At 34.7% G+C, this 16,309-nt stretch overlaps 1 protein-coding gene across 1 annotated transcript in view; it reads right to left on the reverse strand.

Moving 5' to 3' along the window:
- Positions 1–120: 120 nt before the first annotated feature.
- LOC109040719 (Synapse-associated protein 47kD) overlaps positions 121–16,309 on the reverse strand; it is an 85,731-nt gene continuing 69,542 nt past the window's right edge. Inside the window, exons 4-8 of the mRNA XM_072300744.1 lie at positions 12,248–12,387; positions 11,070–11,206; positions 9,639–9,794; positions 3,837–4,000; positions 121–3,198 (exon numbers count right to left, since the gene is read on the reverse strand). Of these exons, the coding sequence (XP_072156845.1) occupies positions 3,855–4,000; positions 9,639–9,794; positions 11,070–11,206; positions 12,248–12,387 (579 nt within the window). The 3' untranslated portion in view covers positions 121–3,198; positions 3,837–3,854. The remainder of the gene's footprint in view (positions 3,199–3,836; positions 4,001–9,638; positions 9,795–11,069; positions 11,207–12,247; positions 12,388–16,309) is intronic.

Consider the following 16,309-nt stretch of genomic DNA (forward strand, 5'->3'; position numbering starts at 1 on the left):
TACGTGAAATTTTGGCTAAGAAACCTGTATTAGAATGCTGAAATTGGTACCTTGTCTAGTGGTCCATTCTTCCCAAGCACCTACTTTTAAAAGCTGGTCTAAAGAAAAAGTGAAAACACCTTTAAAAATACACAACTTTATTTTTCAACATTTACATAAAAGGAACAAATGGGATGATTTATTTTCTCACCTCAGTACACAGCATTATGAGAACTAGCGATTATTATTAATATTGTAACATTTGCATAAAACATAAGAGATTTCACATGATTAAATCTAAAACTACGCTCTTAAATAAAATATAAAATTAATTACATGACATCAGGTAAATGCTGATGGAAAACATACATACGATATCATTTAATGCTTAATATCATAAAAGTTTGATACGATCATCAAAACAAGTACAGTTTTATAAAACTATATTTGTATTTGTATAAATTACAAAAAAATAAATACAATTCCAAATATTGACCGACAGCTTACTGCAGCAGGTGATACTACCACAGTGGTACTTTTCAATTTTCATTTACTTTCCTTCAGAACAGGCTCTGAACATTCAACTGAAAGGAGCAAAAGAAAAATTTCAAAAAATTCAAACCAAGGTTGTTCAGATTAAAAGATCAGAAGTAATTAGAGTTTTTTAATTAAGAGTGCTAAGGGCATCCTACTTCATGTAGATAATTTCTCCCAATAGATCTGTGAACATATCTTGTGAAGATTTTACCACAACGATTTTTCTTCAAAATGAACCCAAAATTTTCTGCCACAAATTTTTTTGGCAAGTTCTTCTAATGTTTTCTTGTGTTCAACTTTTGGTTATTTCAATGACCACGAACATAGGGGTGAATAAGGACTCACACGGTAACTTGAGGAAAGAAGCACTGTTCCCCAAGAGAGAGTTTCATGAATGGCAAAAATGTATTTTCTCGTTTTGTGAATTAATGATACAAGAGAAGAGTTTTGCCCTGATGAATTGGAAACTAAATTATTTTTTTCGATACGGATAAAGTGTTTTATCTAATCCTAAAATTTCTGTGCTCCATGAGCGATTTAGCAGAGAATATTCTCAGTGTGAGTGAGTACCGCAGCAAATTAGACATTTTTTCTTAATTGTTGAATTACTTGGAACAAGCATGGTGTAAAAAAACTCAGACTACTTGTGAAATGATATTACTCATGGAAGTATTATTCATCTAATGAAATTGACTTGCTATGTCTACTGACCTATTGAGCAGAGAAAAATAAAGAGTCAATGAATGTCTGAGAGGTATTACAAATTATTGATCGACAAATTTGGAATATGGGCCTGGAGATGGACTAATTTTGATGAAACCTAACTCGAGGTACTTAACCATGATTGTTAGCTTGAAATGGAGCAGAAACGAAAAAAGTAACGTCCCAAGACACTTGCAGACATATAATTCTCTTTACCTCTCCCAAGTAGCATTTTTCAACCGAAAAATCGCAATATATTGCTAGGATCATCAACATCTGAGTGATTATCCTCAATCTTGTTGCAATATAATCGCGATTTTATCGCGATATTATTGAAACAAAAATCGCGATATAAGGCGATTTAATCTCGATTTTATCGACGAAATCGATCGCAAACTTATCGAACAAAAAATTGCGATGCACAGCGATTTAATCGCCATAAATGATAATATTGCGATAAATTGCCACCGATAATATCGCTATTTATCGCAATCTCTGCTACTTGGGCTGTAAGGATAGAATGATTCTTGTGACACTAAAATATCAATCACGATAAACTTTTCAATCTGCGAAAGATTGGAATGTGCCGTTCATGACAGGGATAACTTATCAAGTAAGTAATCAGATACAGTGGGTATGTATTATCAAACAGAGTTATTTGGGAAGATTTTACCACAACGATTTTTCTTCAAAATGAACCCAAAATTTTCTGCCACAAAATTTTTTGGCAAGTTCTTCTAATGTTTTCTTGTGTTCAACTTTTGGTTATTTCAATGACCCCAAACATAGGGGTGAATAAGGACTCACACGGTAACTTAAGATACTGATGAGAGTCAAGCGATTTTGAGAAAAAAGATGAAGAGACAAATGCTTTGGTCTCCTTTTCAAGACTCTGCATAATACCTAAATCTCATACCAAAACAATGTGGATAGAGATTACAACTCTGAGGAACAATCTAAAATTACAATGCTACCATGGCCACCGACGCCCAAATTCCCATTTTTGTTCCAAATAAACTAATTTCCCAGGTAACCCCATTTGACAGTATTCACGGAGGAATTAACAGACAATTGAGAAAAATATTCGATCCCTGCTGTGATCATGCATGAAAAGCATCAGTAATATGCTTATGAATGCTTCAATATGAGTGATATTTATTCTTCCATTACTTCCAAAATTACACACTTCAGGGTATAATTTTGAGACACTCCATGCAATGCATAATGTAAGTACACTATTCAATATGATAATCGAGTTTAATATTATAATGTAGGTACCTACTCTACCAACTTACTTTACTTTATTTACAGGAGGTCAAAAGTCAAGATTGAACAGCAAAAATCATTTGACTTGAGAGTTAATAGGAAGTTTCTGAGGTGAGAAATAAATTCAATGATTTAACTGACTACAAGGTTTTGATAGGTAAATTACATAAGTGGTAGCTTCAGAGCAATCAAGTTTCAAATGCTTTTTTATTTCAGAATGAGAGAATAAATATTTAGGGGTTTTATAAATTTTAAAAAGTATGCTGACTGCCTCTTTGTATAGTGACACTCTAATCACAAGTTCTAGCTAATTATTTTACAGTGAGAAGGATATTTTGAGATATGACTGCATGAGACAAATAATATTGAAAGGTATTACAGCTGAAGAGGTAAGTACCTACCTTAAACCTTCTCTTTAACAGTGTGTGTACTTAGGACTCACTTAAAACAAAATAAATTGTTTTCACAACAATAACAACAAATAAAATAGAAAACATAAATATATTATAAAAGTTCATTAGAATATTTTTCTTTAATTACTAAATTAACTCACCGGGGTGATCCTCACGTAATTAAACAAATAGAAAATGATGATATTTGTAATAAGTAAGTAGACGGTGAGATTTTATTGTTGCAGCATGGTACCTTTTAGATTGAGACTTTCGTTATTCCCTGTGCTATTTCCCAAAGAGGAACACTTTTTACTCCTTCCATCTGAAAACAAAATCAAACCATGGTAGCCATTAAATTACATTTGAGTACAGTAACGGTGTTCCTTAAATCATTTTTGGTAGTGAGCTTGTGAGGACATTTGCAATTTGTAAACACATCTGGGATGGCTAACTTTTGCTTTCTGAAGGTAAGAGCAGAGGTGCAGAAAGTTCTAGAGACCAAAGATTGGCCGCAATCTTACCTTCAAAATTTTCCCACTTTGCAAGGGAAGTTGGGAAAATGCTACAGGGGAAAAATTTAAAAAACTAGTGTCCTTTGCTTTTTCAGTCCATTATACCTAATAAATTTCCTCATTTGCTCTCCGATTTCCTCAAACAACACAGGCTCCCACGCTCAAGCATTTTTTGCATCCCTCGGTAGAGAATAGAGACGACCCAAATCTTCTTTTTTACAACTTCTTTTTAACATAAATTTCACAGAAATTTTCCATAAAATAGAACAAAAGGGGCATTCTAAAACGTGTTTTATAGAATTTATTTATGATTCTTTAAAAGCCAAAAAACAGGCGCTGCTAGTAGGGTTATTACCTCTGAAAAGCATGGGAACACATGGGAGCCACACCGACCTTCTTAAATTTTCTTATAATAGTGTAATGGAACAAGGATACCTGGTTTACTTACAGGAATCCGGTGCATCTCTTATTTTAAATCACGGGACTCAGATTCCAGCATGTCTTCAATCTGTGATTCCCACTTGGATGGAATGGCAGTGTTCTGTTTTTGCTGTTCTGACACAACTTCATATTCTTGCAACTCGGCTTCAAGCTCCTTCTCCCATTCCTCTTCTGTTTGTTTATTTTAAGGACCAAGGATTGAGAGGGTTAAAAGGGAAAAATTATAAGTGATGAGGGAAGGAGAAAGAGGAAGGGAGGTTGAGAAAAAAAAACAAAGAAAAAAGAAAATAGAACAAAATAAAAATAATAACACAATTCCACTGTAAAAGTGGAACATAAATGTACAACTACCAATCTAGAAATCATAATTGAATTGATGAAATGACGTGACAAAGGTGAAAGGACACCTTCTTTTGAAAATTAAAGGAATTTCCACTTGTTAGAAACGTTAGAGACGTAGAAACGTAAAAATAAAATAATTTCAATGCACGCATTATTGCAAAGTCTTGCGATGAAATCAGGGATTGAATCTAAAATTTAATGTTGGTATATGAGTATAAAATCAAGTTCAGTATGGAAGGATGAGCTCAACTTTCGGGTGCAAATTAGAACAAGTTGCATTAGTCGTTACTGAGATAGTTCTGTAAAGTATCAGTCGTTAAATTAACTTGGCATATTATTTTTCATTTTTATAAACTCCATATGTCTCATCAGGTGAATTCTAAGACGATTGGGGATTGACTTGATAATTGCGCCCAAAAATAGGACAAATATAAAATAATGCATTTTTATATGCATGCAGTGGTAAGTATGTACGAAATTTTAAGTGGTGGCAAACAAACAGCAGTCAGCTGAGATGTAACATTTTTCTACAGGGTTCGATAAAAATATTCATGATATCAACTCCTGTTACTCTGAAAGAGGCTGGAGTCAGAATTTTTGGTTACGTAAGAACAGTTTTCAATCGTCTTCATACACAGAAAATATCCTCTTACTGGAGTGCAAGTCTCAGACTTAGAAAATTAAGTTTAATTAAAATGTGTGTGTAGACATCAGAAATAATCTTTATTGCCATCTTCAGTCAAAGAATTTTAAAAATAATTTATGGAGAACTGACAACGTTAGACAAACAGACTAGATTTAAATTTAGAATGTTGCAAAATCGCTCTGATGAGAAAAATTTCTACACATATTGATGCATGTGACAATCTTCCATCCTTAAGCAGTATTGCATGTATAAAATTACCACACAGCCATAGAAAAACGACAGGTAGATGAACTATTTTTTTTTTCTTCAAGATCAGTGTAATGATGAGTGATTCTAAACTGTACGAATGAGAAGCTTTATTTAAAAATTATTGATCAAGAGATCAATATTAGATTCTGAAAAAAGCTCCTGTGCCATCAGTATGTCAATACAGTAAATGATAAATTATAGACTGACGCGATAAAAAATTTCAATATTCTGAACAATGATCAATCCACAAAAGGGCTGAGCCAGTATTTTGAAAAGTAAGACTCCAACTGATTTTGAAAGTCATTCTTTAAAAAAGAAACAGACATCATGCAGTTTCTTTAGGAAAAGTACAGCTTCTGCTGATTTTGAAAATAATTATTTTGGACAAGAGACAGACGTCATTTCAGAATTTGACGCAAAATTGTGTTTTGTCCAAAGAATGAGATTAAAAAAGAGATCACAAAAAATCATTTCATGTCTTCAGATGGATTCTGGATTTATTTAATTTTACTATTTTATTTTTCAGCGAGGCTACAGAATCATGTAGACTGCATGGCAGTTCTGTTTAGTTTAATTCAGTCAAGAGAAGAAGAAATGAACATGATTCCCAAGAGCAGGAATGTAATTCAAAAGGTGTTGTGGATCATGAATTAATGTAACATTTACTAAATAATTTCATCAATACATTTCTTAAAATCAAGGAAACAGAACAAATAATAAAAATAAAGGGTAAACTAAGGAATAAGGGTGGAATTAAGTCTTTTTAGGATAATGCTTTAAGCTGCTTGCAAGAAAAAAAAAAAGAAAAAAAAACATATAAAAATAAAATACAACAAATAAAATATTACTCAGTCACAAGGTCAAAAAAACAATAGTAAATGAATGCCAACACTCAGGCTACTGATTAAACGTTGACCAGAAAATATTCTTATGCAGTTTCCAGGATGTGAGATTTCATAATTAAGAGGTCTCTCCTAAGAAAAGAGGGAGAATCCTGAGTTCAAGCTTTAAGCTGAACTTTTTACGCACAATTGCTAAAAAACTCAATCATTGAGTTCAAAATGCTTTTACAGTCAACTCAAGATAATTTCGACCTGGAAAATTTTGACACTTCATTGATGAGAAGAAAAACCTTTGCATTTTGAAACTAATCCTCTATGTTTTGAAGAAAAATCAATCGTTTTTTAAACTTGAAGCATGGCATCAACTACATATTTGCACTGAATTGGCGTTCTGCTAATTATCGTTACTCCTGATAAGTACATAGGTAATGTAAAGTTGCTGGTTGCTTAGGTTGTTTTATCATCGCTTGAATAAAATATACAAAATCTGTAAAGAGATAAGTTCATTTTGCACTCTCTTTTTAATTTGGATAATTCTAGTTGCTACCTCTTTAATACAAAAATCATGCATTTTTGAGGACTTCATTGATTCAAATTCATTGCTGGGCCTCTTTAACTCCGTATTACTGCGAGTTGGCAGTAATTAAAATTGTTGTCAATTCGTTTTCTTTCATTCTGCATAAGCAAGCAGTGACAAGCTTTTTTTCTCTTTTTACCTCTCTGTCTATAACTTCAGATCATTCAAAGGCAAGAGTAATGATCATACAATTTCATCAAACTGGTCTTGAATTAAATAAAAAAATAAACCCAATAAATTTTTTTTTAAAAAATGTCACTTCTTCCTCCGTTAGGAGAGATATGTGAAGACAGTATGAAACTTAAAATGGGGCAAATCAACAGAGCAAGGTTTATTTTTATTCACCTGATGATAGGCGAGAATATGTCCTGAGCTACTATGTTTAGTGACTAAGGATTTGATTTAAATTTAGAAAAAATAAGATTATTTATTACTCTTTGGTTGATGGTTGCAATGAACCAACCTGGAGAAAATACCTGATTGCCTCTGCACACTCAGGTTCACATGAACAGCACTTAGCATCAACCCTTTCAAAATTTACATTGTTTTGGAAAGTAAATATGATTGACACCTAGCGGAAACTGCAGTAACATAGAAATTGATTGCCAAATTCACAACTGGCTCTTTTCATCACACCTTTTAAGATAAAATGAGCCTAATGTGTACGTAAAAATAGTAAGCGCCTTTCAAATTGACAATTGTCGATCAATGAAAGGGACTTAATGGATAGTTTCTGAGGAAAATGACCACATTTTGATCCGAAGTATTGCAGGAATACCACTAATTTATCTTGCAGAAAAAGTGAATGACATAAATGCTGAGGCTATCAAAAAATTTCATTACACCATTAATATTTTAATTATTGAGGGAAAATGTACAATACTTCAAAACTTGCACGAACATTACATCGAAAATTGTTGAGTCAAATTTGCTGAAAATGAGTCAGTTTAGTTCAGGAAAGGACAGACTTGTGAATAGATATTTTCCTCACTTTAAAGCCAATTCTCATATTGAAACTCTTGAAAATGACTTAGCATTGGGGAACAATACTTAGATCATTATGCTGTGCATGTTCAAAACATTTGAACTGTATGCCCATTTCAAATGATGATGGTCACAACCAAACTACAGAGTGCAATGCAATGGATGTTTTGAGCCCCCTTAAAATCTACCTTTTTTTGATATTGTTCTTGGATACATATTATTTAAGCATTAAAGTTTTGTATGAAGATTTACTATTTCCACACATTTTCAAATGCATTCAAATCCAGCAAAACTGACTCTTTCATACCTTTTTCTTGAAAAAGTAACTGGAAGATAGATTCAGTTAAAATATACATTGGGGTGCTGCAGTTTTTCTTAAAAAATAGATGAAAAAGAGAAAGAGAAAAATTCGTTGGCATGTTGAAACCAGAAATTAAAGGGATGTAACAGACATTCCAATCAAGGGGGAAAACAAACAGTTTAGAGCAAAGCCAAACACTCTAAACAGTAGTGGTTTCAGTTGGTACAACATTTGTGCATGCATTTTCTTTTTCACCTCATGAAAATCTCTCACACACCTCCAACACAATTGTTTCAGAATGCTGGAGGAGAGTCAATTTTTTAAAACTCTCCTTCCTCAACGCACAATTAAAAAGGAAAGAGAGAAATACAAATTTTAAAACGACTCATTTGATTAACAATTCCACTTCTCTCAACAGCTTATTATTGAGGAATACGAAATGGCACTAACACTACCTTCTACTTTTCTGCCCTTTTGACTACTTTTAATGGATTGAGAAGTTGATGATTTTATTTTTAGGATTGCAACGGAACAAAGCATTTTAGTTGATGTATCTTGCCCAAAGTTATAGGAATTTGAAAAATCAACGGACTCTCGGAGACCACAAGGATTAAGTGGGTGTATCATACATACATAAAGTCGCTTTTATAGCGCCGCCTCGCGCTCTGCGACGCCCAATCGCCATTGCCCCCTATCCTCCCAGAGATCATCAGGCAATTGGCACCTTCTGATCTCCTCCTCCACCCCTTGTCGCTAACCTTTCACAGGACGTCCACGCCAAGTGGGTGTATCATACACCCTCTTAATCCTTGATGTAAACCGATCCTTGATGATCCTTGTATGATACACCGTTTATCAAAACGAGTTTGTTCTTACACACCGAGAGAGGAGAGAATGCAAGAAAGATGCGGGACATATTTACAATGTCACTGAATCATTTTTACTGTACAGGAATTTTTAAAAGCTAACTGTGATTGGATGCAAAGGATCTTTTACCTTGCTTTCTAAGAACATTACATGTTTGGTCCTATTTAAGGATAACAAAAAAGTAACGCACATTAAAGGGATGAAGAGAGAAGGATATATAAAACATAACTGGCAGAACATGAAACGATGTAACGATTTTAAAAATGACCTCTTGTCTTATAACTAAGAAAGTCTATTAAAAAAAAAAAAGGATAGTGAGGTGGCACTAGCATATAATACTATATAGATGCAATGTGCATTACTGTACTATTTCACAATAAAATTGACCACATATCTTGACTTACCATGAGATTATGATGGTTGCTATTGTCCAAAAACGTATGTTCACCTAAAGTCCAGATGATGAGGAGAAGATGCTTTGAATGAAAGAATGGTGTGGCTGATGTTTAAAAAATATTGATTCATGATTAATTAGTTAGGATGAAATATTCAGTCGTGTTCCAAGGTTTGAAAACAATGTTCCGTCTATACAGACAATTTTGAAACATTAATGTTTTTCAAGGTCCTTGGATTTTTTAATTAATTATTCTCTGTAAAATTTTGCAAGAAAAACGATGGCTCAATTAAAAACCCTGCTCCAAGCTCGCAAAAGAAGTTTGAAAATGGAGGCTTATTACGCAAGCTTTGAAGAGAGTTTGAAACTTACTTTATTGCAATGTTATATTTGTTGCAAAATGTTACAGATATGATCTGCATGGTTTCAATTCGATATGAAGCAGCTTCAAAGCAAATGAGAGGGGTAGGGAAAATATGGATCTAAAGAAATTAACTGGGGAGAGACCAAACGAAAAACAAAAAAATGTATTGATGAAATGTATGAGCACTGATTCTTAAAAATGTAAAAAAAAGAACATGAGATGATGGTCGGTCACCAGTCTTACCATTAGCAGAAGTTGTGTCAATTCCCAGTTTCCTCATATTTTCTCTAACTTCCTCCAAGTCTTGACTAGACGCTGCGAGAGAATCCGAAACAAACTCAGTTGAAGAGTCGTTCACTATCTGCTGAGACCTTTTTGACGTTGAGTAATCTACGTATACTGATACATGTAACAGCAAAAAATTAGATGAAGAGAGAAGCGTAAAACTGGCAGAAGGTAATCATTTTAAGAGAGCCTGCATGCAAATATAAAAATAAATTCTGATAAAGTAAAATAAAAGCAGTAACAACGAATTATTTTAAGTAGGCAAGGAGCATACATATTGATACACTAGCATTCAAAATTATCCAATGTTGACAGCAAAAAAATTTGGTCAGTTTGCATTTTTTAAATACAAAGCTGAACGACATGCTAATCGATAATTTTAGTAGTTTAGCAACTTGCTACTTTTGGTATTTAATATTTTTGAGCAATATCGGTTAAATCAAAGGGATTTATAAGAATCAGGGTAAAAGGTTATGCAAGAAGGAGAAAGGAGAGGGCATATTATAAGTTGACACCAATTGGACCGGTTGGCAGCATGTTTAACTAATTTTTACATTCGTAAAAAGCTAGCAAGGACAAAGATGGGGCAGTACGATAAAATTAGAATGTGCTTAGGTCACTCTGCGCTTTTAACAATAACTTTTCTTGGAGTAACTTTTGTACCCTAACTCTTTACTGACGATGGGTCAACTATTCTATAGCAATTATAAGGTAAATTTACCTCGTTTTTTTAATAATTTCTTTTCTTTAAAATTTAATGTGCGGTTGCACTTGAGTAGGACATGGGAAGGAGAAAAAGATCATTCCAGGAGTGAAAATTTTATTCCTTCAAAATTGAATTTACCATTATGGAAATGAATGAATAAAAAATCTCAATGAAAATGTTGGTTCTCACTGACTTATGGATGTGCTTGAAAATTGATGAATTCATTGTGATCCTAGTCCTGGGGAAAAGCTAGCTTTGGCCAACTGATACCAAGACACTTGGATACACTCATTCTTACATTGAGACAAAACAATAAATACACGGCTCATGCAAATCATGCAACGAATATTTGCGCTGGGATTTCAGATCAAAATGTGGCTTATACAGGAATTCTTTGCTGAAAAGTTTGCAGCGAATAGAATGGAGCTTCTAATTCATACTGATTAGTTTAGTATCGGATACCTGTGTAAAAGGAAAAATTAGAAAATAAATTCCGACTTTGTAGGATACTGAAGTTCCTCCATCATTAGGAGGGTATGAAATCATAGTAATCTAAGGCTCTTTTATTGATTTTTGGTTTTTTCACTTTAAGTTACTGCTACAATGGAACTAGGGCACTGTATTCTGAAGAAAAGAGAGATTGCATTTGGTGTCGTTGAAATGAAAAAACTAAGATAATTTACCATTGGGTTCGTCCGCATCTTGAGAGGCGTTGGCAGCATTTTGTTGGCCTTCTTGAGCCATAGATGACAGTTCATTTGCTTGGCAAATTAAACTCACACGGTAAAAATAGTTACGCCAGAAGTTTTCCTCATTTATTCTGTTGGAACAAAACAGAAAAAAGACAAATAATTAATGATTGATATATAAAAAGAGAAAAAGCAACACAAGACTATGATGAAATAGATCTGGAGGGATGTATACCAGTCAAAACAAAAACCAAAAACCCTTCAGTATTAAGGGGTCAAGACCAAAGAAGTCTATAGTTGTTTTTTTTTGGTAACTCCTTTAAACTAAATTCAAATTTAGTGATCAGACAAAGACTTTTTTACTGACTTATCATAGGATTTTTAATTGACTAAGAACTCAACATATTTCATGACGTAAACTTTTTAATTGAACTAAATAACAGGATCAATTATAATCATGTCTTATGTGTAGTTTCTGTAAGATCAATAGTGATGATCTATGAAAATGGTCAGATTTTCTGGGGCAGGAAGTTTTCTAGATGATGAGAGAATATACATGAACTTAAAAGACACCAGAACCATGAGCTAAGAAGTTTCCTCACTTTTTTGGAGATTTTGGAGAATGAAAACTAGCCCCATATTGAAACAAGATGAAAAAGCTAATTTTTGACACTAACATTTTCTCAGGAGTTATCATAACTTCCTCTAGAGTTGATTGCTGCTAAGCCTTAGCTAAAATGCAAGATTATACAAGGCAAGAAGAGATTGGAGAAGGAGGAAGAATGAAGAATTGAAATCTCTCACCTTTTCTTGGTTACCTTTTTCAGAGGAGAAAAGAATGGGATTTTCATAAAAAAAATTTCCAAATAAACTGGAATCCACTGAGCGCTGGATAATTTTTCCATATTTGAGAAAAGCGCTTTTTTTTTTTTTTTTTTTTTTACCTCTATGAGAGTTATAAATGAAACGGAAAAGCTACACCGAGGACCCTTAGACAGAAACAAAATTCTCTCTGCAGTCCTGGATAGAAAAGAAGCCTTATGATAGTTTAATTTTCATTTGTACGTTATGAGGTATCAAAATAAGTCAAACTTCTTGTGAGTTTTTTTAAAGAACTGAAAAAGAAACTGGCTTGACGGGCAAGTTATAATTATTCCTTAAAGTATGCTTACACTTTGGGGACAAGTTCAAATCTCATTTTTTCAAGTTCGGGATCAACAGCTAATATTGCCTGAGCGACAGGATAGAAAGATTCAAAGTCGAATTCAAAGTCCACGCCAGCGGGAGGAGGTCGCACGAAATTCCTGCGATCCTGAAAAATAAATATAAGGGTAGATTAGTAAATATGCAACGATTATAATGCAATTATATATTTATTGGTTTTAGTCTTAGCCTGGTTTTTATTTATGCAGCAAAAATAATAAAAAAAATGAGAAATTCAGAAAAGAGATTTGAGATCTCGAGACTTGCCTGGTGTACAGAGAGTCCTATGTCACAGAATTAAGATTTTGCGGAAAATTAAAAAAGCACCCCGAAAAATAAGAAAACTACAGTGGTTTTTCTTCCTTCTTTTTTTGAGGGAAAATTAGGAAAATTTGGAAGCTTTCTTGACACAGTTCCACGTAAAGTTGGGAGGACATTTTAACACCCTTAAAACTCACATAATTTGCCAAAATAAACCAAGAACAAACAGTTAATATCAATTAAGGTGGAAGTAGGTGGAAACCAAAACATCAAGATCGTGGATTTGCCACAATAAAGTTAGATATCGACGGTGAAACTACCAAACCACGTATCTCGGTTTGCGACGTCGCAGACTTCCTGTCATACTTTATTTTTTAAATGAAAAACTACTTAACATCCAGTCTTGAAAATTTCTGTGATTTTTCCTCTTTGTGCGGGGAAAATTCCGTGAAAATTTCAAGGAATGATATTGATTTGGTCTACATCAAAAAAATAAAATGTGAGCGTCGATTTTTAAACACCGCAAACGAGATATGTGGTTTGGTAGTTTCACCGTCGATATTTAAATTATCAACAATGCATTACAGAATTATGAACGTTACTACGTTATGTGGATAATGAAAGGACAAAATTTTCAATTCCAAATAATAATTTTCAGTTTTTATAAAGGACTGAAAGAAACACATATCACAAAAAATGAATGCAAGAGAGTGACTTAAAAGCTAGGTTGAGTTCCCGGTTTCCCAGAGTCAAGAAAAAAAAGTGAAAAAAATGAAAAAGTCGAAGAGAGAGAGAGAGAGAGACGGATGGTATAAATAAAAGAGAATTATGGAGAAGGTGCCTGCACCTAAGACTTAACAGTTCATGGGGCCGAGCGACGAACTGAAAGCGCCTTCAAGTTTGAGAGATACCACTACAACTACACCAGTGTTAAAATAATTGCATCAGCTAATATTGTATCGCAATTAAAATTCCTGACGAAAGTTCCATACGGTTTGCGTGGCAAATAAGGGAAATTTAAGCAGGCTGTCAAAAGAGGAAGGATACTTATTTACTAATTTACCTTAAAATTCAACAGTATCGATTCGGAAATAAAGCCTTGCAAGGGCGTTCAGGGGGTTCGTCACCAAAAACAGAAATAAAAACTGAAGAAAAAATATTGCAGCTTTGCAATTTTCATGGTATAGGTAGGTCCGTATCTGCCTCACAGTATCACAATTGAATCAATGAGAACGAAAACACACCAACTCCGCAACTTAAAAATGCTCAATTTTCATTTAAGGCAGTCAATTTTCGTGAAGGTCATTGAAGTTAGCGCATCTGTTCCAGCTTATAACTACCTTTAAAGTGTCCTCAAGTGCTTGCCCTTCTGCACCAAAAATTTTTTTCTTAGACTAACTTCTTCACCCTCCAAGCAGTTTTGTGTGTCTTGATTATTTTCATTTTTTCGAGTTGGTGTGTTTTCGTTCTCACTGATTCGATCATAAAATGTCTCATTTAATATTTAAAATGTTTGCAGTGGCAGATCATTGCAAACCCTTGCAAGAATCTATTTCCGCAGTTACTTATACTGTTGAATCTTTTTTGAGGATAGTAAAAACATTCATTCTACAATTTCTCCCTCAATTATTACAATATGTAAACCGTGTGGAACCTCTCTATGAAAAAGAGTGAATACGACCCAGAAAATGCGTATCCCAAGTAGCAGTGATCGCGATAAATAGCGATTTTATCGTTGGTTATCGCGATTATATCGGTGGCAATATATTGAGATATTATCGCATGAAAAATTGCGATACATGACGATTAAATCGCTACACATCGCAATTTTTGGTTCGATAAAGTCGCGATCAATTTTCGTCCATAAAATCGAGATTAAATCGCCATTTATCGCGATTTTTATTTCGAAAATATCGCGCGATAAATTGCCGGGCGATAAAATCGGGATTTTTTTTTCCGCTCAGATGTTGACGATCCTAGCTATTTTATCGCCGATAAAATTGCAATTTATCCCGATTTTTCCGTTGAAAAATGCTACTTGGGATTACGGTGTAAGAACCCTTTCCTCGAATTCGATTGCTCTTCTTCACATTGACTTCGGCGATTGTCGAATACACGTCGAGGGGCTGATGAAAGTATCGGCTTTCGCTGGGTCAACATGATGGGCATCGGAAAAGCACCGCGCCGCTTTTTTGCCGCGCTAGGGAGGAACGCCGTATGAACATTCGAGAGTTGCCTAATTTCCTTCGATAAAATGTTTATTGTTGAGGTAAGTTATGAATATATTTCCTCAACATTTTCAGGAACTTCAGTAGAAATTGCGATCAAAATTATCTGAAGAATTAGAAGGAAAATATTCATAAATTTACCAGGGAATTTGTGTTTTATCCAAGGAAATTTGGCAACGCTTGAAGGTTCATACGGCGTTTTTCCTCAGCACGGGAGTTTTGAGGTTGGGTCTTCTTCAGGAGCAACTTAAGCCGGCCGTTGAAGAGCGATTAATCTCTGTTTACCGTCCCGCTTTGTTGGGTTTAGGATCGTGTTTTCATCCCCGATTAGACGTTGGACCGATGACAAACTGCTAACAAAAACCTCAACGCTCCACTTCGATTTTCGAGGGCGAATAACTCGCAACTCCTATTCTTGCTATTCTGTAAATTCGCTGTCGCAAACCAACAATTTTCTCATGCATTTTATCTCCGAGGAAAGCACAGTCTAGACAACACACAAGACAGCTGCAATCATAAAGCTTATGCTCTTGAGGTAGTATTAAGGTGAATCTTCAGCTGTAGTTCCGAAAAAATCCACCACGTCGCGCTGCTAAAATCCGACTCCGAAATCAGTGATTATTTAAATATATCACAACAGATATTTTAAATTCTCATAAGTTCTAGCAGCATACCTCTGGAATCCTTAGAAACAAACGCGAGCTTTGAAAGTTTAATAATGAAAGCTACAACTTGATCCCAGTTTCTCTTACGGGATATCTCTAAGTGCGAGAGAGACAGCTCACGGTGGGAGAGAGATATCTGCAACTGCTGAGAGCGATCAATCACGATTGGTTGCATCAAGGTCATTATGCTAAACCCTACTTTTTTCTGGGATCAAGTTTCAGAGCTTCAGAAATGGGCCTGTTGCATGCAAGAGATACAGCCGTGCGAATAGACTTTTTAGAGGTTAAATGACACGAAAATTACGATGGTCACATTAAAAAAGTCTGAAATACACTCCTTACTGCGCAATTTGTGTTGTTAGGAACGCGCTTTTTCAAATTTCCCGCGTCTGGGGGCAGTTTTCTTACGGAAACAATTAACGGCAACTCGCGGCTATTTCCGGTCAACTAAAACTGACAACATAACCTAAAAATCGGAGCTCGTGACATCGTGAAATGAAATGTAGAAGGATTGCGTTGGATATTTAAAAGTTGATCGATTTGGTTACCGCATAAAGCGTATATGGACCACTGTAGGAGATCACGTTGGGTTTGTAAACAAACTGAAGGAATAAACAACAACAACAACAACAACAACGACTCGGCATCTTCCGGAAATCACTGAGCCCGCCGTTTGCTCGTTTCCGGTGATTAGAAAACTGCCCCCAGGCGCGGGAAATTTGAAAAAGCGCGTTCCTAACAACACAAATTGCGCAGTAAGGAGTGTATTTCAGACTTTTTTAATGTGACCATCGTGATTTTCGTGTCATTTAACCTCTGAAAAGTCTATTCGCGCGGCTGTATCTCTTGCATGCAACAGGCCCATTACTTTTCACGT

This window comes from Bemisia tabaci, chromosome 5 (genome assembly GCF_918797505.1).
Source record: "Bemisia tabaci chromosome 5, PGI_BMITA_v3".
Taxonomy (NCBI): domain Eukaryota; kingdom Metazoa; phylum Arthropoda; class Insecta; order Hemiptera; family Aleyrodidae; genus Bemisia; species Bemisia tabaci.